Source organism: Globicephala melas, chromosome 20 (genome assembly GCF_963455315.2).
Source record: "Globicephala melas chromosome 20, mGloMel1.2, whole genome shotgun sequence".
In the NCBI taxonomy this organism is placed as follows: domain Eukaryota; kingdom Metazoa; phylum Chordata; class Mammalia; order Artiodactyla; family Delphinidae; genus Globicephala; species Globicephala melas.
The window spans coordinates 35,317,060-35,343,079 of NC_083333.1; the positions used below are offsets into that span (position 1 = coordinate 35,317,060).

Genomic DNA, 26,020 nt, shown 5'->3' on the forward strand with positions numbered 1-26,020 from the left:
CTGTGGGGAAACGAGGGCTCCAGAAAGCTGCATTTCCTTTTTAGACACTCTTGGTCACCAGGTTCTGGACTTCCGTGGACTCGTAGTAAATACTTCAGTAGTCAGTGTTGAAGGCAGGGGCCTGGGCGAGAAGTGTGGAGGGAACCCAGGTAAAATGGTGGCGAGTTTAGCCCGAGAGGAGGGAGGGCACACTTTGTTGAGTCCCTCCGTGTCCCAGGAGGAAGTAACTACGAGCCCATGGGAAGCAGAAGCAGAATTAAACATCAGCCTGTGACATAAAAGCCAGTTTTCCCATCTTAGCACTGGTACCCGAAAGTCTGACAGACCTCCTCTGCGGTCACACGTGGGCAGTGGCAGTGGTCAGCCCGGACTCTCAGCTTGCTCGGTAGTTTGAAATGATTGCTATCAAATGCCAGATTCATAGGCCCTCCATTGCTTCCTTTCTTCTCAGCAGTTGAATCCCACTAATTGAATCGAATGCTATTACCAAGTGAAGAAAGAACATTACCACGTGAGAGAGTGACCCTGTCTTATATTTATAAACCCGGCAGCTCTCAGTGTCTTGCTATCGTAGGGCCTGAGAGAGTTCGCTGGAAGCCAGCGGAGTGGTCTGGAGGCGATCTGAGAACACTCCAGAAGGCTTGTTTCCTCTAGCTGAGTGGCTGCAGCTTGCCAGGGGAGTAGAGGATGTGGTTGCAAGCTGGGTGAGACTCGACACGCTATGTTTATCTGATCTGTACAGAAATGTCCCACTTTGTGTCCAATGGCGATGGGCTGGTGGTGACCGTGGACAGTGAATCTGGGGACGTCCTGTGGATCCAAAACTATGCTTCCCCCGTGGTGGCTTTTTACATCTGGCAGCGGGAGGGTCTGCGGAAGGTGATGCACATCAACGTTGCTGTGGAGACCCTGCGCTACCTGACCTTCATGTCGGGGGAGGTGGGGCGCATCACCAAGTGGAAGTACCCGTTCCCCAAGGAGACGGAGGCCAAGAGCAAGCTGATGTGAGTCGGGGACTCAGGGCAGAAGGGGGCGGCTGTGGCCCTGGTGTTCTGGTGCTGTAGCAGCAGTGAGCCGTACCATGACCTGAGGACCAGGGCTCGGGGCCGGCGTCCCTGAAGCCGTGAGGAACATAAAGAGGCAAGAACGGCTTGTTCTGAAACCTCAGAATCTAAGAACTGGACACCCCTGGATGCTTCAGATTCTCCAGTAGTAAATACATTAAAATTATGGGTGGGACTAGGAGAGAGACTGCCTTGTCTAACTGTAGTACGATCTGGATCTATCTCAGGTGGTGGGAATATGAGAGACGTATTTATTTTTTAACTTTCTGTTATTCTCTGAAATTTTACTGTAAGTCGTATTTGCTTTAAAAATCAAGACCAAAGTGTTAGGGGGTGTCTAAGTCTCGGCAGGCTCGTGTTCTCCATCCCCACCTGTGAATAGCCTGTAACTCGGTCACTCAGCCTTGCTGGGCCTCAGCTGCCCATTTTGCCGAGCCGTGGAGGAGATCGGGTGAGTGTGAAATGTTCTCTGAATTTACGGCACCGTTCAAATGTCAGGTGGTTTGCAGAGAGAGGTTTAGAGAATTCAGCAGGTGACCCAGCCCAGGCTGGCTACTGATAGTAACCAGCAGGGTCTGGATGTGCAGCCTCGCGTTGTCACGCTGATGACAACCACGGACAAAGCCAGATCCCATCCCCTCCTCGAAGCCCCTAACAGGGACCCGCGGGAAGTCTCGCCGGGTTTGGGATTTCCCGTGCATCCCCTGGATAAGAGCAGTTGACTCTCTCAGGGCTTCTGTAAAACCTCTAGAATCTTTAGGACCCACAAGACACTGCAGTGGGGATTCTGGTGGCAGCTCAGTTGTCAGAGCACCCTGGTCGGGCCGTCTTGGAGGCTGTGCCATGGTTACAAGCCTCCAGTCTCTCCCGGGTGATCGTCGCTCGTGGTCCTTGCCTCAGGCTGTCGCGGGGGTGAGCTAGCGCAGCCCCGCCATTTGCAGATGAGGAAACCCCGGCTGGCAGGCAGGTGGCCTGTGCACGCTTCGAAGGCATCAGTGACAGCGGGCCCCGCAGTCCCGCTTTCCTGGTTCCCAGGGCAGTACCCTGTCTTGGTACTGAGAGCCTCGGGGGTTAATGTGCTTCCTCCTAGGAGTGGGATTCGGGGCTGTGATTCTTCTCTCCAAAGAGCCCCCTTTTGTGGGGTCCAGAAATTAAATGACAGTGGAATGCATGTATCTGTTTGTCTCCTAGGCCCACCCTGTATGTGGGGAAATACTCTACCAGCCTCTACGCTTCCCCCTCAATGGTACACGAGGGGGTCGCCGTTGTGGTGAGTCCACTGTGCGGGGCGGGGGGGCTCATAAATGCAGCCTCCGAAACACTCCTGTGCCATTTTAGCAACGAACGAATGAATTATATATGAACATCCTGTTAGTTGAGAATGCAGGACACAGATCTTAACATCCTCGGAAACAGTTCCTACGTGTACCATGTCTGTCAGTACCTCATGAGAAGAGAGGCACATGACTAAAGCAGCTTCCTAAGCCTAGGAAGCCCCGGTTACTCCCCTTGGCTTTCAGGTTCAAGTCTAGACTCCCCAGCTGGGGTTCACACTCCCCTCAGGCCAGCCCCGCGACACCCGTCCACTGCCACACGGCTGGTGTCTCTGTGGGGCTGCACTGTCCATCCTCTCCCTGAGTTCCAAGAGTTCCCTTGTTCAGGCTGCGCCTCACACCTCAGATGCTCTCCCGTGTTCCTTTTTTCCTCTTCAAATCCTGTCCATCCTTTTGTGACCGGTCCAGCCTCCTGGGACCTCACCAGTTTGCCTCAGGCGCTCAGTCTCTGAGTGTCTGAGGCATCACAGTCCCAGCCGCCGTTTTGGTCCTTATGACGTTTGAACTGTTTGGTTGGCATCTCCTGTCTTCACAGTGAGCCAGTCCTCTGCTCCCGTGTCAGGGCAGCGCCTGCCTGGGTCCAGCAGTGCCCGAGGCAGCACCGGGCTCGTGGCTAGAGGTTTCCCACCCTGGTCACTTGTATCATGTGTAACTCCTTCCCTTATATCTGCTTCTCACAGTAGCCTCTTGGAATTCCACACACACCCTTCCTGTTTCCCAGTTCCCACATTTAAAGAGATGTCCACGTTTAAAAAGACGTCCGAGGGACTTCCCTGGCGGTCCAGTGGTTAGGACTCCGCAATCCCACTGCAAGGGGCACAGGTTCAATCCCTGGTCGGGAAACTAAGATCCTGCGTGCTGCGCGGTGTGGCCAAAATAAATACATAAATAAAAGACATCGGAATTTTATTTTATTTATGTATTTATTTTTTAAAATATTTATTTATTTATTTGGCTGTGCCAGGTCTTAGTTGCAGCATGCGAGATCTAGTTCCCTGACCAGGAATCGAACCTAAGCCCCCTGCATTGGGAGCTCGGAGTCTTAACCACTGGACCACCAGGGAAGTACCCCGAATTTTCAGTTCAGCGTTGTCACGTCCTGAGGGAGGGGCTGCTCCTGCCCAGTTTTGGGGCCTTGGAGTCATGCTCTGCCTTCCTGACCAGCCCCACAATAGGACCGCGTGCTTAGGACAGTTGCAGGCACACTGCTGTCCACATGGGCACCCCCAGCCTCACTCCAGTCTGTCTTCCCAGCCCCGAGGCAGCACCCTTCCTTTGCTGGAAGGACCCCAGACCGACGGTGTCACCATCGGGGACAAAGGGGAGTGTGTGATCACACCCAGCACGGACCTGAAGTTCGACCCTGGGCTCAAAGGCAAGAGCAAGCTCAACTACCTGCACAACTACTGGCTGCTCATCGGTAAGAGCTGGCTCCTCGTGGCCGTGGTGACGCCGTGCTGCCTCCTGGTGGCCAAGAGCCGACATTGCTAGTTAACAGTCCTCAGCTCTGTGCTCAGTTCATGTCCAAGTTGGTCTTTCAGACCTTGGAATATTTCACCCCCAAGGAAAATAAACAGGCTAGCTGTGTTACCAAGTCAGTTCTCAAAAATCATTTGTCTAATGTTCCAAAACTCCAGTACTAAATAGTGTAAACTTTGTGCAGTGACCTGACACATGTTGGATGTCTGGGGCGTGCCGGGCACTGGCAGTCAGCATTCTAGGATATTTCCTTATTTCTCACAGTGACCCTGTGCAAGGTCAGCACCCTTGGTATATCCACGTAGAGTTAAGAAAACAGGCAGTTTCTGTGGAAGGAGTCACTTGGGAGTTGGTGTGGGCGTGGGCAGGAGGGGCTGGGGAAGGAAAGGGTGGAAGACCCAGGAGGGATTGAGGGTGGTGAAGGGTCGGAGGCTGGACTTGGGTGCAGAAGTCCCGGGTGTGTGGGGTGGTCCCTTTTTTTTTTAAATATTTATTTATTTATTTGGCTGTGCTGGATCTTAGTTTCGGCACGTGGGATCTTGGTTGTGGCATGTGAACTCTTAGTTGTGTTATGCATGTGGGATCTGGTTCCCTGACCAGGGATTGAACCTGTGCCCCCTGCGTTGGGTGTGTGGAGTCTTATCCACTGGACCAGCAGGGAAGTCCCCTGGGGTGGTCCCTTTTTCCTTCTCTTCCGTTTCTGCCACCATCAGTGATAAGTTGAGATGACACCGGAAGGCAGCGAGTGTGACCGATGCAGGCAGAGGTGACAGGAGCTATGTGTCTGGCAAGTGTCCCAAGTAATTAGAGCTGGACGGAGTTTTCTTGACCGGACTTGCCTTTCCAGTGCGGCAGCCCCCTCCCCAATTCTGCCGTCTCCCAGCGCCAGAGGCGGGGAGAGGTGGGGATGCAGCCCCGAGGAGGTGCTGGAGCACGCAGGCGCTCATGAGCTTTGTCCTCCCCATTCTCTCCCGGTGCGGTGGTGCTCCGTGGTGCTTGGTGGTTGCTCAGTGCTCGTGTCGACTGGGACCAGGGCAGAGAGAGGTCAGGCCTGGGGGCGCCGGAAAAGGGGTGTGGAGCCGCCTGGGACACTGCAGGGCTAGGAGGTAGCCAGCCGGTGGCATCTGGATGGGGGGGTGTAACTGGGCATCACAGGGAGGAAGGAAACTGGATGTCCTGGAGCCCCGATCGATTGCTTTGTAGTCGTCCAGGCCTTGTTGTCCTTTGTTCATCCTGACTCCTTACAGCTGTTTTTCTTCTGGTTATTATTTTTACCAAATAACGGGCAGAGGAGGTAACAAAATACTTCTACCCTTTTTTGAACAGAATTAGTTTGGAAAGTGTGGGTGAATGGGCCCAAAGTGGAGGAAAAAAAGCACTGATGGGCAGAGGCCATTGAAATCACAGGGCCACTTAGTTTTATGAAGCAGTTAAGGGATACATTGTCTACCAGTGGTTAAGAAGTGAAAAAATTTTGGAAACTAAGGAAATGTGTGAGACCAAAAAAAATCCAGAAAAAGTCTTCATGGCTCAGTTGCAAAATGATATCCTTTTATTTTATTTATTTATTTTGGCCGCACCCTGCCGCATGCAGGATCTTTCGTTCCCCAGCCAGGAACTGAACCTGTGCCCCCTGCCGTGGAAGCGCAGAGTCTTAACCGCTAGTTCGCCAGGGAAGTCCCGAAATGATATCCTTTTAAAATGGAAAGGTTTTCCAAGTAAGAAAACTGAGAAACCCAACAAGGTATAAAGAAGTAATTAGGGATGTGCCCCACAGTTCGGAAAGCCCTTTTGAGAAACTTCAAAGCTGGTCTTTTCTAAATAAGGTAGTGGGACTGAGTGATAATTTTGTGTAGACTGAGGGCCACGGGTAAAAGGATATGCTCGTTTATGTCCAAATATGTCCTCTGATTTGGTGATTGTGGACGACATTAAGGATATCCTCACATTCACCTTAATCTTGAAAATAAGACGAGTTCTCCAGGCTTGAGTGGTGTGGTCTGTGGGTTACCCCAGAGCAGTGGCCCTAACCTGGGGTGCTCTCGGCTTCACCTGGGACCTACGTCAGATAGACACGCATGACCCCTGGACCTCCTGATCCAGGAGGTTCAGGGCAGGGCCTGTGCTTTCAGCTCTGGAGCCTGGACATTATTGGATGGTGATAGATACATCACTAAGACCAGGTTCTGTTTGTACAGAAGTGTTTCAGGAGCTCATGATTACATTTATAGCACAGCCGGTTCAGGGTGCGCTCCAAGGTATTGCTAAAGGCCCCACTACAGGGGAGGCCTGCTTACAAAGACTACAGGACGAAGAGGGGATTCGGGCTAACCCCTTCTGGCGCCCTGCCGAGGGGTGGGACTTGGAGCTCTTAGAGCAGCGGGCGCTGCAGTGCAAGGTGGTGTGTGGAGGGGACCCCTCATTGCTCTTAGCGAGACGGTCTCCTGTTAGTGAGCCTCAGAGGTACCTGGAGAGCCTCCTGGTCAGATCCCTGGGCCCCACCAGCAAGTGCGAATCAGAGGTCTGAAGCGGGCAACCAGTTCAGGATATCCCGCCGTCTCAGCATTCCTTGGAAGACAAGGGGAACTTGGTGGTGGCTCAAAACAAGTTTAGGCTTCCGTTAGCGAACAGTGTTATGGTACAGATAGAGAACTGACCCAAAGAGAGAGAGTTCAAGGGGCTTTCTCCAGATGAGAAATGTATGTAGCTCGGACTAGTTCTTGTTTGTTTTTGTCTTGGAAATACATACCATACAATCTTTGATAGGTTTGGGAGAACAGAGGACAGAATATAGGGTGAGACTGGAATTAAGGTGAGATCTGATTGCTGTGAGAGAACAGAGAAGAAAGCAGTCAGGGTGCTGAGAGCCCAGCTTGAGAGAGTGACTGGCTCTTCTGGGCGGTGTGTGGAGTCGTTTAACTTCAGAACTAAAGAGATCGTCCAGCCATATCAAATATTGTTGCTTTTATTTTATTTAGCTCTGTCCCTCGCACACAGTAGATGCTCAATAAACGTGTAATGAATGACTGCTAGGCAGCCTTGAAATAGTTGTGTGGGGAACAGTGAAGGAACAAACAGGGACCCGGGATCCCCAATCCATCCAGCAAACGTGCTGTCTTCCGAATAATTCACCACTTCCCAGGAGGGAAGCTCGTGTTTAGGTAGTGGGAATAGAACTCCACCTGTGCGATTTAAATACCAAGATGGGGACTTGGTACCCTTAGTGGAGTGATGTGACAGGGGTCAGCGTTGAAGGGAGAACTCCTTGAGCTTTTCTTTTTTTTTTGGACAATATCTTTTTTGATAAATTTATTTATTTATTTATTTTTGGCTGCGTTGGGTCTTTGTTGCTGCATGCAGGCTTTCTCTAGTTGCAGCGAGTGCGGGCTACTCTTTGTTGCGGTGCACGAGTTTCTCACTGCGGTGGCTTCTCTTGTGGAGCACGGGCTCTAGGCACATGGACTTCAGTAGTTGTGGCATGTGGACTCAGTAGTTGTGGCACACAGGCTTAGTTTCCCCACGGCATGTGGGATCTTCCCGGACCAGGGCTTGAACCCGTGTCCCCTGCATTGGCAGGCGGATTCTTAACCACTGTGCCACCAGGGAAGCCCCTCCCTGAGCTTTTGATGAAGCTTCATAGTGCCTCACAGTGTACGGCCTTGATTAGGGATTATCCACACGAGCCTTGCTCTGAACGTGTCCTGGACATCCTGATCCCTCTCGTGACAAGGACACTTCTTTGCTCCTTGTTGTGAGATTCAGAATACTGCACTAACGCCATTGAGGAATAAAAGTTCTGTCTTGATGGAATTTCTCTTGTCACTGCCTCCCGCTTTCTCTCACTTTACAAATGTGAGCGTCTGCATTGTGGGCCCCTCACTGGGGAGTGACGGTTGCTTAAGCTTAGTGGGTCAAGCGCAACCACTGTGTGGAGAAACTGTTCTCATGAGAGGTTGTGCTTCCTCTCACAGGACACCATGAGACCCCACTGTCTGCATCTACCAAGATGCTGGAGCGATTCCCCAACAATCTGCCCAAACACCGGGAAAATGTGATTCCTGCTGACTCAGAGAAAAAGAGCTTTGAGGAGGTGAGTGGGGAAGTGGGCAGTCAATTGGTGGCCCCTCATGTCAGGTGCTGGGGGATAAGGCATTTGTCCTGCCTTTATAAATTTATTTATTTATTTATTTTTGGCTGCGTTGGGTCTTTGTTGCTGCGCGCGGGCTTTCTCTAGTTGCGGCGAGTAGGGGCTACTCTTCGTTGCGGCGTGCGGGCTTCTCATTGCGGTGGCTTCTCTTGTTGTGGAGCACGGGCTCTAGGCACGCAGGCTTCAGTAGTTGTGGCTCGCGGGCTCTAGAGCGCAGGCTCAGTAGTTGTGGCGCACGGGCTTCGTTGCTCCGTGGCATGTGGGATCTTCCCGGACCAGGGCTTGAACCTGTGTCCCCTGCATTGGCAAGCGGATTCTTAACCACTGACCACCAGGGAAGCCCTGTCCTGCCTTTAGAGCCTGCAGTCCACTCAGGAGGGGAGAGTGGTACACGGGAATCCACAGCAAACAAAGTGCTGAGGACTGACAGGGAGGAAGGGGGCTTCCGGGAGGCTGTGGGAGAGGCAGTGGGCGCTGGAGGGGAGCATGCAGAGGTAAAGGCCTGGAGGGGGGCTAGCCCTGCATGTCCAGCTCTGGGGCTGAGGAGACAGCCTGACTGCATCCAAGGATGTCCAGTGGGGAACGGGGGGCAGGGGATGGGATCACACGGCTACAGAGGAACCGTATTCCAAGCCGGGCAGCAAGCGAAGAGCCGACAAAGAGAGCAGGTGGGGAGACTGAGGTTTTCTGAAGGCAGGCATGGCCTGTTGAAAGTGGCCTGCTTGGCAGGGACCCAGGGCACCCACAGAATGGGTGTGGGGTAGCGGGGAGGCCCTGGCCCAGGCCGCCCTCCTGAGCCCTGGGAGACAGCCTGCTGTCAGGGTCTCAGCTGGAGGCAGATGGCCAGCCAGGCTAGCATGATTCGAGGGGAGTTCTCGTTCACACTGTGGGCAGTTCTGGGGTTCTCTGAGCGTACTTGGGCCTGAAGCGTGTGGGGAGGGAGTGGATCGGGCCCCAGACCAGGAGCCTGGAGCTTCAGATGAGACGCTTGGCAGCCCCACAGAACTCCAGCTCTGTCTCATCTGCTGGTGTCCTTGCCGGAAACTGGGGGCAGGGAGCCCATCGCTTTGCCCAGGTGGGCAGCCTTCTGGGGCATGGAGCAGTGGGGAGGCCGGAGGGTGGCTGTGGGAGCCGGGCTGGGGGTCCGACCATTCGGGCTTGGCGGTTCCTGCAGCCCTGCTGTGCGGTCCCGGCCTGAGAAGGGGCCGTGGGCAGGGTCAGAGGAGCAGGGGAGCGGCTGGCTGATGTGAGGGCTGTGATGGCGTCAGATTCGCATTAGAGACTTAGATTTTATCCAGAGAGAAAGGAGAAGAAAATCACATGGATGTTTAAGATTCCAGGGTGCGCTGAGTTGTCCCGCATCTCTGGAGGGAGCCAGGTTGGAGATAGCACTGGCGCCCTAAAATCTTGATCTGATTTTGATCTGATTAAAGCCAAGCGTATTTGTCATTGAACACTTAGAAAATAATAAAAGTTTAAAGAAGAAAATTAAACAATACCCGTAACCGAACACCCAGAGATGGCTGTAGTTGAGATTTTCCTGTTTCATCGTTTAATTTTGAACAGAGTCCTTTAAAAGTCCATGAAAGTACTCTGAGGTGCATTTATCTGGTAATAAGACTAACTTTTTAAAACAAACACACGTGAGCAAATATAACTAAATGAGTGTTGTCTCTGGTCACGTGTTCAGCAAACATTGCTCAGCTGCCACCAGCCACAGGCCCCTGCGCCCTGCGGGAGGGGCTGCAGGAGAGGGAGGCAGGGCACTGCGTTAGTCTGGGCGGTGAACATTGTGAACGTGTGGGACGCCAAGGAGGCTGCGTGTGCATTTCACCAGCAGGTGATAATGGCACACCTGGAACAGCAGATGTTTGAGAACAAATCAGTGCATTTTTCTTGAAGTCCTAGAGATTCTGAGGTGCTTCGGCAGAAGCTCCACTTTATCTGAGTTAATTCGGGGCTCTAACAGAGGGTTCTGATGCTTTCTGAAAACTTTGAAAAATAGTGGACTGTTTGAATACGTGATTTTGTGTTTGGAGTTGCACTGAAAGTTTACAAACCACACAAGAAAGCTGCTTTATTACTTTGTAGCTGTGTGTGCGCGCATGTGCGTGTGTGTGTGTGTGTGCGCGCGCGCGGGCGGTTTTCCTTTTTAATGTGAAATGCTGTTACCAAATTGACTACCAACCTTCCGCCAGACTTGTTACCTATGAGTTCAGAGTTCCCCCAAACATCAGATCTACCATGAAAGGATGTTTTTGCCTTTAATAAGGATTTTCAAAAGAATGTAGTATCTGAAGGCACTTTCAAAAGTGTTTCTCTAAAAACCGTTTTTGAGTAATGATGCTATCACTGCAAGAGGGCATAGCCTCCCAAGGCAGTTGCTTTGAAAAAGGCAGCAATTATCTGGTTTGTGGTCTTGGGGTGGGCTTTAAACAATCCAGCATGTTCCACAGCGTAGTCGTTCCTCGTACATAGTCATTGCCTCTCTTCGTTGTTTGGCTCATTTATATCTGACTAGAAATTGTGCAGTGATGTCGCCACTCTCTCCCATGCAAGGTTATCGACCTGGTTGACCAGACTTCAGAAAACGCACCTACCACAGTTTCTCCAGATGTGGAAGAGAAGTTCGCTCATGCCCCGCCCAGGCCCGAGGCCCCCGTGGACTCCATGCTCAAGGACATGGCCACCATCATCCTGAGCACCTTCCTGCTCATTGGCTGGGTGGCCTTCATCATCACCTACCCCCTGGTAAAGCTCCACGCCTTCCCTTTCCCCTCCCACGTGTTTCTGAACCTTTGCCCATCACCCGATGTTAGTGAGGTCCAGACAAAGGTGGCAAAGAAGCAAATACATTTCTTTTCCCACTTAAAAGTCAATATTGGCTTATCTTCAAACACATTGTAATTAAAGAGACACTCACTTCTCAGGAAAGGACAATTTTGTACCTACATCTTATAGTTTGACTGTAAAAACTGATTTGGAAACCTTGCTTGCAAATCATTTTAAAAACTGTATTTTCTTTTTTTAAGACTACACATAATACATGAAAATCTGTTATTAAACTTTCCTCCCTTAAAAACTGTCTGTTTAGGGACTTCCCTGGCGGTCCAGTGGTTAAGACTTCGCCTTCCAGTGCAGGGGGTGAGGGTTTGATCCATGGTCAGGGAGCTAAGATCCCACGTGCCTCACAGCCAAAAAAACTGAAGCATAAAACAAAAGCAATAAAGTAACAAATTCAATAAAGGCTTTAAAAATGGTCCCCATTAAAAATTTTTAAAATCTTAAAAAAAAAAAAGAAACCTGCCTGTTAGAGATATCAGATAGAGTGAGAAAGGCGGCACGGTTATTCCTTCGACTTTCTAGTTGGAAGTAAGTGGCTAAAATTACATAGTTGAGTAGGTTGTGGGTTGGATAAAATATTCTGGAGGAATATTCTTTCTTTCTTTTTTTTTTTGCCTCACCACACAGCTAAAGCTAACAGTATCTTAGTTCCCCGACCAGGGATTGAACCTGGGTCCTCGGCAGTGAGAGCACAGAGTCCTAGCCACCGCACCGCCAGGGAATTCCCTGGAGAAATATTCTTTCATCAAGATGCTTGGAGCATTGAAACCTTACCACCTCAGCACACAAGTGCTCCAAAAGCTCACATCCCCGTGGAGGAATGAGGATGACAGGCCCTTCGTGGTACTCAAAATGTGTCCACCTGCATTGTTTTTTTTTTCAGCCTCACCCAGTTCTTATTCTTATCTATCCCCTACCCACAAATAAAGAAACTTGACTCTGGGAAGTTAAATAACTTTCCCGAGGTAACTCAGCTAGTAGATGGAATTTCCAGGATTACAACCCAAGTTGAAAGAAAGAGAGCGAGATCTCTAGAAAACTCCCAGGTGGGTGTGGTGTTGGCTACACACCCATCCCTGCAGCCACCTTCCCACGCATGGGGTAGTAATTAATAATCACAGGTCGCTGCCACTTCAAAGTATGATGGAATGAATTGTACAGACTAAATGAGAAGAGTGTGGGGTGTGGGGAAGGCAGCATGATGAAATGGGAGTGGAACCTTGACCAGGCTCCCTGTGTTTCAGCCCCGCTCTGCCACATCCTGGCTGTGCAGCTGTGGGCAGATGGCCAGGTGGCCCCGAGCCCCAGTGGCGTCCCCGCCTCTGCACTGCTGGTGATCTGTGCGCCAACCTCTGTCATGTGCACGGCCATGGTAGACAGCAAGCCTGGGTCTTCCCTGTGTCCACCACACTCTCAGCCACCTGGTACCCATTCTTCCTGTTTGGTTTCACTCTTGCAACAATTCCCAGACTTTTGTGGATTTTTTTTTTTTTTTTTTTTTTTGGCTGCACCGTGGGGCATGCAGGGTCTTAGCTCCCCGACCAGGGGTTGAACCCGCACCCTCGGCAGTGAAAGTGTGGAGTCCTAACCACTTGACCGCCAGGGAAGTCCCCCAGACTTTCATAAAAGTCCCAGAATTGTAGAGTTGACTGGAACCCCCCTCCATCTGGCCCAGCCCTCCACCTCCAGTGGAATCCTCCTCTGCTGCCCCTGAAGGGCCCCTCCAGTTGGGGGATGGGCTGTACTGGGAAGTCTAACTGGCAGGAAGAGCTCCGATCGCTGACCACGTTCTGCCCCCCGCGGCCTTCTCACTGGTCTCGTCCTGCCCCGTGGGGTCACCTCAAGTGTCCCCTCTTCCTCCGCCGCAGGAGCCTGCCCCGTCCCGCCCGCTTGCGCGCTGAGCGCTGGGCTGCACTGGCCGGGTTGTGGGTTTCTCTTCCCAGAGCCGACGTCAGCAGCGGCAGCTCCAGCACCAGCAGTTTCAGAAGGAACTGGAGAAGATCCAGCTCCTGCAACAGCAGCAACTGCCCTTCCACCCACCTGGAGATGTCGCAGCTCAGGACACCGACCTCCTGGACTCGTGCGGACAGTACTCGGAGAGCTCGGCCACCAGCAGCCCCAGCACGTCCCCCAGAGCCTCCAACCACTCGCTCCACTCCAGCGGCTCCACCTCCAGGGCTGCCAGCAGCCCCTTCCCGGAGCAGGATGACGAGGGTAAAGCGAGTTGCCGTTTTGGCGCCGCCTTCTCTTTCGCTGGAGCACGACCTGAGGACCGTAAAGCCCCATGCCCTTCCTGGGGGTCTCCACGGGATTATGAAGTGCTGTTCCCAAGGGTTCACCGAGGTCTCCCCCCTCCCCCCCCACTCCGGGGGCGGGGCTTCTGCCCCATCCCGAGGCCTCTGCCCCGCAGAGGGAGCCACTGTGGCCCTCCCTCCATCTTGCTGCACAGAGGGCTGAGAGTCGCTGCTGACCAGAGGTGCACTGGCCCTTTGGTTCGAGAGCGCCCCTGAGGCCGGCCGATGGCCACGTGCAAAGGTGCAGCTGTTGGTCTGCTTTCGTGCGGGAGGGGGGCTCAGGCCGGCGGTCAGGGCCGATCGTCTGAGGGGATTGGTGTGGAACCAGTGCAGGAGACCTCAGAGTCCTGAGTCTCAGGCTGGACACTCTGCTACTGGTCTCTCCATCTCACGCGTCCCCCGGCACTACCTGCATGTTTCCGGTGCAGACCTTTGGGTGGATCTGTAGAGAAGCCGTGTCTTCAGGCTTCTGTCCTCACAGTAGTGAAAGTAAAAGCTGGAACAGAGGGCAGGGGCAGGCGAGGAGGTGGCCCTGGGCGTGACTGGGGAGGGGGCCCAGCAGCTCCTGCTCTCCAGGGCCCCTCAGTCTGAGCTCAGGAAGCTTGTAGCCACTCTAGCCTCAAGGTTGTTAGGTTATGTTTGTCCTTTTTTCTGTTCTGTCCCAGATGAGGAAACCAGCATGGTGATAGTTGGGAAAATCTCATTCTGTCCGAAGGACGTCCTGGGCCACGGAGCCGAGGGCACAATTGTGTACCGGTGAGTGGCCTGGAGAGCCCTGAGCCTTCACCACCTCACGTGCAAGCTCCCATCGGCTCCAGGGGCACAGTGGGGTTATCGCAGTGACCAGATGGAAGAGTTCCCCACAGGGGGAGGTGATGGCCGCGGGGCCGCTGGGCGGTTGGTCGGGGCCCCCCAGGCTGTGAGGCCTTCGAGGCAGACGCTGCATCAGGTGGAAGGAGTCCCGCAGGCCCAGGGTTCTCCTGGCGTTTCCACAGCCAACCCCGCTCCTCGTCCTGCAGTGGCATGTTTGACAACCGCGACGTGGCCGTCAAGAGGATCCTCCCCGAGTGTTTTAGTTTCGCAGACCGTGAGGTCCAGCTGCTGCGAGAGTCGGACGAGCACCCAAACGTGATCCGTTACTTCTGCACTGAGAGGGACCGGCAGTTCCAGTACATCGCCATCGAGCTGTGCGCGGCCACCCTGCAGGAGGTGGGTGGCCCCAGGTCACCGGTGGCTCTGCCAGCGCCACCGTCGGCTCCCTTCTCCCAGCAGCTCGGGTGCAGTTTTAGGGACTGCCAGTTTCCTTATTTTTTAAATTTCTTTTTAGTAACTTTATTGAGATTACAGTACAACGTATTCGTTTTCAGTGTACGGTTTGATGCGTGCTGACAAGGGTATGTACCCATTTTAACCACCAACAGTGGAAATGTAGAGCACTTCCCTCTCCCCAGATTTCGTTGTGTGGTCCCCTCGGCTGCCCGGGGCAGTCTGTGGTTGCAGTTGGTACCTCTCTCCCTCTTGGCCTCCAGGAAACCTGGTCGATCCTTCCTCCCATCGCCAGTCAGGGCTGGTGTGGGCTAGGGGGATGCTAGTTGATGACTTGAGTCATTAAGATTATCCATTGAACCCCTTTTGCGCAGTTTCCAGGCTGTGCAACTGTGATATTTCAGTATCATTTGGCTTCATTGCAGGCTTACCTGTAGGAGGCAGTGAACTTGGGTTCCTTCCCCTCTCGTCATCTCATTATAAACTAGTAAGCTGGAGCTTTGTTTGTTTGCTTGTTTAAGTCAGTCTTTCAGGGGAGAAGAAAGTCTGCTGGAAAATATGGATTTGAACGGAGAATATTGTCAGTAAAACTTCCCATTTGTTTGTTAAAATATGATCAAAGAAAACGAGCTGACCCGGTACCAAATGTTTATTAAAGCAAAAACCTTCGGGCCGAATTTTTCTAAATAAAATTGAATCACTTAAAAAAAGAGAGAGAGGGCTTCCCTGCTGGTGCAGTGGTTGAGAGTCCACCTGCCGATGCAGGGGACACGGGTTTGTGCCCCGGTCCGGGAGGATCCCACATGCCGCGCAGCGGCTGGGCCCGTGGGCCTTCGCCGCTGGGCCTGCGCGTCCGGAGCCTGTGCTCTGCAACGGGAGAGGCCACAACAGTGAGAGGCCCGCGTACCGCAAAAAAAAAAAAAAAAAGAGAGAGAGAGAAGGTATGCTGAGGAGCGAAGTCCTGAGGGCCCTGTGCCGTGACCCAGCCGTCGTGTCTCTTGCAGTACGTGGAGCAGAAAGACTTTGCCCACCTCGGCCTGGAGCCCATCACCTTGCTGCAGCAGACCACCTCGGGCCTGGCCCACCTGCACTCCCTCAACATCGGTGAGAAGCCTCCCCTTATCAGGCGGGGGGACAGCTTGCTCAGGTGGGCCTGGCCTCTGTCGAAGCTCTTTGCTGCCTCACGGGGTCCCTGTTGTTGAAGAAAGAGAGGACTTAACACATTTGAGAGCCAGACCCTTTACAGGCAGCAGCGGGTCTGTTGAGAATCTGAGGAGGGCCCATCCCCATCGCAGAAGGAGTCCAAGCACGGAACTAACCTGGAGTTTTGTGTTAGTTCACAGAGACCTGAAGCCACACAACATCCTCCTCTCCATGCCCAGCGCACACGGCAGGATCAAGGCCATGATCTCCGACTTCGGCCTCTGTAAGAAGCTGGCAGTGGGCAGACACAGCTTCAGCCGCCGCTCAGGGGTACCCGGCACAGAAGGCTGGATCGCCCCGGAGATGCTGAGCGAAGACTGCAAGGAGAACCCCGTGAGTGTAGGCGTGGCTCTGTGAAAACTGCGGAAGCAGCCTCTTGTTCCCGGGGGATTCAGAGCCTCCAGGCCCCGGGGGGGGGGGGGGGGGGGGGCGGGGGGGGCGGGCTGGAGCACTCACTGCCGGAGAGGGACGTTTCTGTAGCGGAGAGCTTCTCCCCCAGCAGCACTCTGCCGGCACTCTAACACTGTCTCCTGTCCAGAGGAATGAAAGGGGTGAATGTAGGCAGTTGTCTGTTTTTTTCCCCCGTACTCTTCCAATCCTTTCCCCCCCCCTATTTTGGGCAACTGGAAAATCAGGACTTGCGTAAGGTGAGCAAACTTCCAGTTTTCATTCTGTTTTTAATTTGTTTTTGTTTTTCCAGCTTTCTATTTTGAGAATTTTTAGACATACAGAAAATTGAGAGCAGTGAATACCTCTGTACCTCTACCTAGATTCAACATTCGTCCGTATTTTTCACTCTCTGTCTGTTCCTGCAACCATTCGAATATGAGTGGCAGGCCTCCCAGCCCTTTACCTTAAACACCTCAGCACACACCTCCCAAGGACAGGTACCTTCTACCTCCTGACCACCTACCCATGCTCACACCTCAGCCATTAATACTGTTTCCATTGACACCTAGTGTTCAATGCATATTCAAGTTTCCCCAGTTGTTCACCAAATGTCTCTTGTAGAGCTGGTTTCTGTAAAGCAGGACCCAATTAGGTGTGTTTGTTACATGGCGCTTGATTGGGTCTCCTTTCATCAACACAGTTCTCCCAGCTTTCTTGTCCCACGACGGTGGCTCTTTGCAGAGTCGGGGCACTTCTCTGTAGAATGCCTCACTCGGGATTCGCTCACTCATTTCCTCTTGGTGGTATTTAACTTGCCTGTTCCTTGTATTCCTGTGAACTAGACATAGGTCTAAGGGCTTGACTAGATTCAAGTTAAGTGTTTTTGGTAAGAACAGTCCCAGGCGGGTTGTACCATTACTGCATCCCTAATGGTGAGGCCGAGTTGAAGCCGCTGGTGCAGGGGGTGACACTGGCATCTCCCCTTTGTTAGGACTGTGTGGGGCGATACTCTGGCAGAGTGTGAATATCCCACTACCAAGTCACTCACCTGATGGTTCAGCATCCAGTGGCAATCCTTGCCTGAATCACTGCATTCAGTAGAAAGTCTACATTTATTAGCTGACATTTTTCTGTAAAGAAGAACTTTATTTATATTCCTTTTCTCTCTCTCTCTCTGTGGACTCATGGATTTAAAAATAATAGCAGTATAATCCATTGTAGTCCTTACTCATTTTTGTTTGTTTTTGGTTTTGTTCCTATTCCTTTTGGTACTCAAATTGTTCCAGTTTGGCCAACAGGAGCCCCTTCACACTGGCTTCTGCATCCTTTTGCTGAGAGCCCAGTCGTGTTTGAGCACTTTGCTTTCTAGCCCAGTAAGACATTGGAGGATTATCTAGCGTTCCCCGATCAGACCTGGATGGGATCAGCCATCCTAAAATAGATTAGATTCAGTGGAGCCTCTTATCCTACTCACTGGGGACCGCAGCTGGTCAGTTAATCAAAAAGATCAGTTACGATGAAAAATCATAAGGAAATACATACACACCTTAAACATTTTATTTTGACTTAAAGTAAGTCATGTGACTCTTTAAGGAAGTCTTTGATGTAAGACAAGATCTTTTTTTTTGACTTGGGTCCAACTGAATGGAGTTGTTCGTTTCCTCTCTTGCATGCAGCACACTCACATGCCTTCTGTGACTTCTAGATCGAGACTCAGACATTTCAGACACCTCCTAAGTGATTTGAAAGCAGAATCCTAGCTTTCAGCTATTTATGTCCTGTCGCTTACAGTTGAGTCTCCCACATCTAATTCCACAGCAGTTTTTGTAGCAACTCCCTCGCATTGAGTCTTTCCAAAGATTCAGCTTACCTCAGACTTGGCGGCCCGTGTATTCTATCAGCTTATGGAGTATTTAAACTACAAGGACAAGTGGCAGAAATGAGTTTGGGAAAGAACATAACTGAGCCTAGAGATGAGCCCGTAGGGTTGGGGGCAGAGGGGCCCAGCATGTGGGACGCAAGCCCCCAGGGGGCAGCATGAGTGGTAAGGATGCTGGGGAGTCAGGCAGCCTGGGCTGCAGAAAACGGAAAACGGAGAGCATTAACGACACAGTCAGTAGGTGAGAAGTGGCCACCAGGTGAGCGCTTCAGTGGTGGTGGACTTGTTCCTCCTGTCCTGAATCTGTCACCCACCTAAGGAACATTCTGATGAAGTAGAACAAAGATGACTGGGCTCGGGAATAAGACCTGCATCTTGTCCTGGTTTGTCGCTATCCAGCAGTGACCCTGGGCTTGTCATTGAGCCTTTCTGTCCGTGTCTTCATCTGGGGATGGTGACATTTGCTCTGCTCACCTCACAGGGCTCTTGTGAAGGGTGTGTTTTCTCCAGTGAGGAAGGTGACGAGCTCCTGGCTTTCTCTCGCTAGAGCCTCACGTTGTCTGGTGGAGAATCCGAGTGGCGGGGCCTGACGTGAGGGACCCACGCCGTGCTCGGGAGCCGTCCCAGTGTAACACCCCGTGTAGACATGCTAGGCGTCATACACACACATTTCATCTGTAGGCATGGAATGGTTTCACGGGATAAGTGAGACGTGGTATTAGATAACATCAAAGTGAGCTCACTGGAAATTTGTTAACTAATCTTCTGGGACTGTTTTTGGGTTTTTTTGGTCTATTTTATTTATTTTTTTAACATCTTTATTGGGGTATAATTGCTTTACAATGGTGTGTTAGTTTCTGCTTTATAACAAAGTGAATCAGTTATACATATACATATGTTCTCTGGGACTGTTTTTGAACCAAAAACTTTTTTTTTTTTTTTTTTGGCCACGCCACGTGGCTTGTGGGATCTTAGTTCCCTGACCAGGGATCAAACCCGCGCCCTCGGCAGTGAAAGTGCAAAGTCCTAACCACTGGACCACCAAGGTATTCCCACCAAAAACTGGTTTTATTTCGTTTATTAACCCAGTGTTAAGACCTGTCATATGTGGGCACCTTGGAAGTCCCTGGGGGTACAACAGGGAAGCAAACGCACAGAAATTCCTGCCCACGAGGAGCTGCATGCTGGTTGGGTGAAGAATAACTAGCAGCAAGGAGAGAGCGTCCTGTGGGCCGAGCACTGGTTTGAGCCACCGTTTTCACACTTAACATGTGCATCTAATCTTAACAACAGCCCCATGGGGTCATCCTCGTTTCGTGGTCATGGACGCTGAGGCGCAGAGTGACCAGGGGGCTTCCGAGGGCCAGTGGCAGAGCCAGCAGGCATCGCAGGCATTGGGTCCAGAGCCCAGTTCTCCACTGGGACCTCCAGCACTCGGGTGGGACCTGCAGGGCACCCAGCACTGCTCTGAGGCCATCAGAACTTTCAGCCGGCTCTCCTAAGGCACCTTCTAGGTGGAAGAATCAGCAGCAACAACCCCCTCCTCTGCTGCTGAGTTAGAATGAGAATTCTCCCCTGAAGCCCTCTGATGCCCCGAGTTTCTTTTCAGACCTACACGGTGGACATCTTCTCTGCGGGCTGCGTCTTTTACTACGTGATATCTGAGGGCAGCCACCCTTTTGGCAAGTCCCTGCAGCGGCAGGCCAACATCCTCCTGGGCGCCTGCAGCCTGGACTGCCTGCACCCTGAGAAGCACGGTGAGCGGGCAGCAGGGTTCGGGGGCCTCGGGAGCGGCCCCTGCGGGCGGGGGTGGGGCCGGCTCTGACTCCCCAGAGGCCCTTCTTTCCAGCTGCTCGCCCTGTGGTCCTCAGTGAACTGACGACTGGGTCCAGAGCTGGTGGAGGGCTGGGTAGGGTGTCCTCGAAGCGCCGCCTTCTAAAGCCAAGCAGTTCCTGGGTTCCTTCAGGTCACACGATGACCTGTGTGACCTGGGTAAGGCCCCCTTGGGGGACCTCTGTTTTCCAGCTTGTGACTCGTGAGGGTTAAATAATCTGAGGTCCCTTCCTGCCCTGACGTTTGGGGAGACGGAAAGGCCATGCTGCATACACTGGGCTCTCGTGTGTGGGCCAGTGGTCAGCGCGTGCGGCCTGGGCTGAGGACAGACGGGCTGGGTCCTCGCTCTCCAGGCACGCAGCTGACAAGTCTTTCTGCCTGACTTCAGGGTTTCCCGCATTATAATTGGCCCGTGACACCCCACTGTTGCCTTTTGAAAAACTTTAAACCATCTTACTGTTTTGCCCATGGATTAATTTTCCTTATTCCCTGGAGACAAAACAGATTAGCATAAAGGCTAGAATCCCATTATACAGTGATGAATGACTGCTCCTAATACCTTTGTATCTATTATTCTGATCATCTATCTAGACATGTATGCATATTTTTATAAAAATGGGGTTAAATAGTGCATAGTATTTCGCAGCATGCCCGTTTTTAAACTTCATCTTGACTCTCTCTGCATCCGTCCGCATTCAGCCAGCACGTCATCCTGGTGGCCCACAGTCCAGCGTGTGGAGGCACAATGGTGTCACCCGAGCCTCTGATATCGAGTATTTCCAATCACTCTTTTTCACTAACCGCGCAGTGAGGACTCTCCTTGGCTGAAGTCTTGTGCAAGCTCTTATGTTATTGGATTGAGTTCCTGTCCGTAGAACCTTGAGTCACAGGGCATGCAGACTGTCAGGGTTGTGGGTATTTGCTTGTGGCTTTAGACTGGTAATAACGAGTCGCATGTTTATTTTCCTCCTTTGTAGAAGACGTTATTGCCCGGGAGTTAATAGAGAAGATGATTGCAATGGATCCTCAGAAGCGCCCGTCAGCGAAGCATGTGCTGAAACACCCGTTCTTCTGGAGCCTAGAAAAGCAGCTCCAGTTCTTCCAGGTGGAGACATTTGTTTTCTTTATCAAAAATTTTCATGTAACCTTTCCAGTTTTTTTTCCAGAAACTACAGCAAAGGACAAAGATCAAATGACCCCGTAATTCCATAACCGAGAGATAACCACAGTTGACATTTTAATATATTTTCTCCATACGGGCAGACCGGGTTTGGCTCCAGACCACCCTGATAAAGCAGATGTCGCAATAACGGGAGCCACATGAACGTTTCGGTTTCCCGGTGCATATAAGAGTCCATGTTTACACTATACTGTACTCTAAGTGTGCGATAACATTACGTCTGAGGGCAGGTGTCTTCCAGGGACCCTCACACTAGCCAGGTCACTTTGTTGTGTGTGTGTGTTTTTTTTAATATTATTAACATTTTTTGATTAATGTCCTTTTTATTTATTTATTTATTTGGCTGCACCAGGTCTTAGTTTGGCACGCGGGTTCCCTAGTCTTAGCATGTGGGTTCTTTAGTTGCGGCATGTGAACTCTTAGTTCCGGCATGCATGTGGGATCTAGTTCCCCGACCAGGGATCGAACCCGGGCCTCCTGCATTGGGAGCACAGAGTCTTAGCCACTGGACCACCAGGGAAGTCCCTATCCAGGTCACTTTGATGATCACAAGACATAGAGCAGGAATGAAGCTCACACAAAGGGACCTTCACCCCACCAGGGTTAGGATGTAAACTCTCAGTATCTCCAAGTCACGTGCCTTGCGAACACCCCCAGCTTCCGTCCGCGTCACTAGCTGTACCGACGTTGCGGCTCAGCACCATGTGCCCCCTGTGTACCCGAGTTGACCATCAATCCCCCCCACCAAGGCTTTCTTCCCGCAACTGCAAGTTAGACGGCCAGCCAGTCTGACTTCATCTTCATCAAAGAAAGAAAAGCCAGGGCTTCCCTGGTGGCGCAGTGGTTGAGAGTCCGCCTGCCGGTGCGGGGGATGCGGGTTCGTGCCCTGGTCCGGGAAGATCCCACGTGCTGCAGAGTGGCTGGGCCCGTGAGCCCCATGAGGCTGCTTGGTGGACCTGTCTCACTGGCCGGGGCTCAGAGAGGCCCGTGCTCAGGTGCATACCTCGGACCCCGAGCAGGATTTAGATCCAGGGCCGGGGCCTCCAGAGCCCACACTCTTGTCACCAGCTTTTCTCCTCTGAAAGAAGTCTTGGCTTCATCTGTCTTTCCTAATTGTTTGAATGAGGAGTGACAACCCTGCATCAGTCATGGCTCTGAGCATGTCCTGTTCCAGTGGGTACACAAAAGTCACAGGATGCGAATCAAAATGGACCTTTTTTTTTTTTTTTTGGTTCATCGATGAATCCGGTTTGCACACGTGGCGCTGTGTGGCATGTATGTGTGAAACACGGGCGAGGCACTGCAGGTCTGAGGTGGAGATGGTCCGTGTGGGCCTCTCCTCAGCGAGTGGCAGACGGGGCTGCTCCCAGGGAAGAGGTGATGGACAGGGGAGAAGGCAGGACGCTTGCTGCCCGGCTCTGGGCTCAGGCTCAGGCAGGGGTGGCCGTCCCGGCACTCAGAGTGTCCGTCCTCTGGCTCTCAGAGCCTCTGCACACTGACTGTTACCTGTTGCCCTGTCTCCCTCCCAGGACGTGAGTGACCGGATAGAGAAGGAGTCCCTAGACGGCCCGATAGTGAAGCAGCTGGAGCGCGGCGGGCGGGCTGTGGTGAAGATGGACTGGAGGGAGAACATCACTGTCCCCCTCCAGACAGGTGACCTCGCGGTGCCCCCGGGGTCAGTGTTGGTGGAAGCGGTGCAAAAGCAGCAGCTGTTTCTGAGAAGCAGACGTGGAAACGGCAACTCCAGGCCGTTTGGGGCTCCAAATACCGCTTCTGGGATTGAGGCTTCCTGTGGTTTGGATACAGGTCACACCATTGCTCTGACGTGTGTCCCAGTTGTCTGAGTGACAGGTCAGTGACAGGTGTCTTGCCCTCGGCGGTCATTTCTGATCGCAGGTGAGAAAGGGAGGTGGAATTCAGACTAACACTGCCGCCCTGGGGTTCAGTCTGGGGAAGTGCGCCTGTCAGTGACAAGAATGGAGTTAGGTCATGATTTGGTCCGATTGCTTGATCCCCAGGAGCCCCAGGAATTGTTTTCTTTCGAAATCTGTTTTGTCTGTTACATTGCCTTCCTTTTTTTCGTAGATCTGCGTAAATTCAGAACCTATAAAGGCGGCTCTGTCCGAGATCTCCTCCGGGCCATGAGAAATAAGGTGAGGGCTATGAGCACACGGCGGTCCGGGCGGGGCCGCAGCGCAGCCCCCCCTGCTCATATCCCTTCTCTGGGGGTCCTCCAGCCCCTCTGGATGAGGACCTCACAGAGGCTGGGAGGCCTCGGCTGCACAGGAAACACTAGAGGCTGCTTCTTCCCCTGAATGACCTTTCCCTCCAGGGATGTTGAGGCGGGGATACAGGTCACAGTGCAGCCTCTGCTAGAAGCGGGCTCCCGGGTGCTACATCCTTTGCTGACTTGTTCGGTGCCTGGATGTGCACAGATGAACTCCTTCTGACGGGGTGGGGGTGGGGGGGCCTTCCCGCCCGGGACTGGCCCCGCCCTCCCCGCGCAGGCCTCGCCCCGCCCTCCCCGCGCAGGCCTCGCTCGGCTCCGAGGCCTCCCGGGAAGGAGGGGAAGCGGCGCCCGGTGCTGGTGGGTGGTTCCTTTACGCGGCCTAACGGTCGGTGTTTCTTGAGCGAGGGTCTTGCCGGGTCCCGCGGGCTCCTCTCTGCTGACCGTGGGTCTGTGTCGCCCCCCTCCCGTCTACAGAAGCACCACTACCGGGAGCTGCCCGAGGAGGTGCGGGAGACGCTAGGCCCCCTTCCCGACGGCTTCGTGCGCTACTTCACGTCGCGCTTCCCCCACCTCCTCTCCCACACCTACCGTGCCATGGAGCTGTGCCGCCGCGAGAGGCCCTTCCAGCCCTACTACCACGAGCCCCCCGAGCCCCGGCCCCCAGTGACTCCAGACGCCCTCTGAGCCAGGCGGCCTCCGTGCCGGCGGCCCCGCTGGGACCAAGGGCCTGGTCTCTACAAGCCACAGCCTGGCGTCTCCTGCTGAGCAGGGACACCAGGCTGCAAAGCCAAGTGCCTCGAGCTGCCTGCTCTGCAGCCAGCAGGGGAGGATGCTGACCCCGGAAAGTGGGAGGCATGACCGCACCCCCGCTCCCGACCCACGAGGGAGCTGGGAAGACATTGGCCGTGAAAGCTTGACCATCGGGGGACGGCTGCGAAGGAGGGCCGTCTCGCTTCAGACTTCCGTTTCTTTTAAAACTTCCTGTGAGATGCCACTGTGTGGGCCCTTAAGGAAGAGAGCTGAGGGAACCCTCAGTGGTGCCTATGTGCTGGGACCGGGAGCGTCTCTCTCTTGGACCAGCCGGGCCGAGGTGCAGTAAGTGCAGCCTCCGCTAGAAGCAGGGCTCCGGAGGAGAGGGTGCCCAGGAGGAGGAGGACCTTCAGAGGGCGTCATCCCCAGGGATCGGAGATGCCTCACTGATCACAGACGCGCCCACAGGTTCCCAGGTCACTGTAACCAGTGTTTCCTCGGGGGTGGCGAGAGCCTTGAGGGTGGGGACGCGGTGTGGGGAGAGGCCAGCCTGGAACTCTGGAAGGTGAGTCTGTGTCTGCGGGTCTCTCAGAAACAAAGAGGATGCTGCGTTCTGAGACAGCTGTGGCCCAGGGCACCGGTGGCCTGAATGGTGGCCTTTGGTGGAGTCGTGCCCTGGGGTGCTTGGGGATGTTGAGGAGCATTTGGGGGCAGGAGGTGATAAGTCCCCTGGCTATGAAGGAAAGCAGCTCCGATCCCGGCAGGGACAGGCCTTTGGGACCAGAGGGGAGCAGGCCAAACGGGACACTCGTGGCCCCCCGGGGAGAGCCCTGGCCAGCAGGTGGGCGATGAGGCTGCTCTGTCCCTGGGGCTGGCAGGACGGGCCAGGGGTTAGAGGGCCAAGGCCAGGGTCACCACACACTTTCGGGCAGGCTTTTATGTTTCTCTTGGCAGATTTTAATAACTTTATATTTTGATCATACTGTAGAATGCTACATTAGCGTGAGCTGAACTTAACTTGAAGCTTGTGAGGAAGTAATGCAAGATATAGAATACATCTTCTATTTTGTAAGGTACCCAAAGTCCCATCCCCTCCAGAAAGAGTGTTCGTATGTTGAACATTCTCTAATGCTGAAGAGTAAAACGTTATAGCAACACTATATACATGTATGAAAGTAATATTCTCTAAATTATGTCAATACCATGGGGTTTTTTCCCCCTAAAATTAATATAATTTTTAACTTTAGTTTTAGTCAAAAACTCCTCTGTCTTTTCTCTACCGAGAGCCTTAGAGGTTAAATGCAGTCAGGGTACCACGGGAAGCGTTTTGCGTGTGCTTTCTCCAGCCAGGGGAATGGATCGTTGCAGTTCGGTCCTAGTGAACCCAGAGACTCCTCTCAGGAGGAAGAATGTTACTGTCTGGTTTTACTAACTAACAGAGAAATCGCTGTTTCTTCTCCTTGTAAGACGTTTTCTGGTGGTGGATTTGAATGAGGGCCACTCATCAAAAGCGCTCATTCTGCCTTCAGAGAATTCAGTTCCCTTCCTTTCCTAATGCCTAATGTCACTTTTTTTTCTTTTCTCCTTTTAATGTTATCCTACATCTTTAAACCTCATCAGTTACCTCATTTAGACCTGGGAACCCCGGCATCCTTGGTCAGCATCGTGGTGTCTTGTACCACGCTGTCCGTTTTTCAGGAACACAGCCGGACGGTTTTCTTCTCCCCGCTCTGATGCTCCTGAGCCAGCGCCCTCCCGCGCTGTTCTGTGGCGGCTCTGCAGGTCGCTTTGCCGCCGGGCCTGACCGGTGAGACAGTACGAAGTGGAGAAGGTGCCGTGAGCGATTTAAAGGACCGTCAGCTTCCTGTGCTGGGGGCAGTGGGGGGCGGGGCTGTTGGCGAGGCAGCTGCCTTGCCTCGTGGTCGCTGCTGAATGTTCTCTCTGGGGAGTAGCCAGGTCGTTCTCAGCAGCCCAGGGTTTATGTCATCTCTCTGTTTTGGCCCAGCTTGCCTCCAGGACAGCTTTTTTAAAAATTCCTTTTCTGCTTGCAATACTAGTTTTTAACTACCCAACTTTCTCAAACTCATTTATTCAATGTATTTTATTTGAGCACTTACTGTATGAGCT

At 52.8% G+C, this 26,020-nt stretch overlaps 2 protein-coding genes across 3 annotated transcripts in view; both read left to right on the plus strand.

Moving 5' to 3' along the window:
* The window catches only part of ERN1 (endoplasmic reticulum to nucleus signaling 1), a 78,155-nt gene extending 54,317 nt beyond the window's left edge, over positions 1-23,838 (plus strand). For both annotated transcript variants that reach the window (XM_030843333.2, XM_060290350.2), the window contains 15 exons: positions 743-1,004; positions 2,256-2,334; positions 3,653-3,818; positions 7,849-7,967; positions 10,584-10,775; positions 12,812-13,082; positions 13,828-13,918; positions 14,182-14,371; positions 15,433-15,532; positions 15,765-15,964; positions 19,510-19,657; positions 20,711-20,838; positions 22,443-22,566; positions 22,999-23,066; positions 23,618-23,838. In XM_030843333.2, coding sequence (XP_030699193.1) covers positions 743-1,004; positions 2,256-2,334; positions 3,653-3,818; positions 7,849-7,967; positions 10,584-10,775; positions 12,812-13,082; positions 13,828-13,918; positions 14,182-14,371; positions 15,433-15,532; positions 15,765-15,964; positions 19,510-19,657; positions 20,711-20,838; positions 22,443-22,566; positions 22,999-23,066; positions 23,618-23,827 — 2,348 coding nt within the window. In that variant the 3' untranslated portion in view covers positions 23,828-23,838. The remainder of the gene's footprint in view (positions 1-742; positions 1,005-2,255; positions 2,335-3,652; positions 3,819-7,848; positions 7,968-10,583; positions 10,776-12,811; positions 13,083-13,827; positions 13,919-14,181; positions 14,372-15,432; positions 15,533-15,764; positions 15,965-19,509; positions 19,658-20,710; positions 20,839-22,442; positions 22,567-22,998; positions 23,067-23,617) is intronic.
* A 410-nt stretch (positions 23,839-24,248) lies between these two features.
* Positions 24,249-26,020, plus strand: part of ICAM2 (intercellular adhesion molecule 2) — a 31,936-nt gene continuing 30,164 nt past the window's right edge. The window contains exon 1 of the mRNA XM_060290351.1: positions 24,249-24,369. The gene's annotated coding sequence lies outside the window, so the exon portion shown is untranslated. The remainder of the gene's footprint in view (positions 24,370-26,020) is intronic.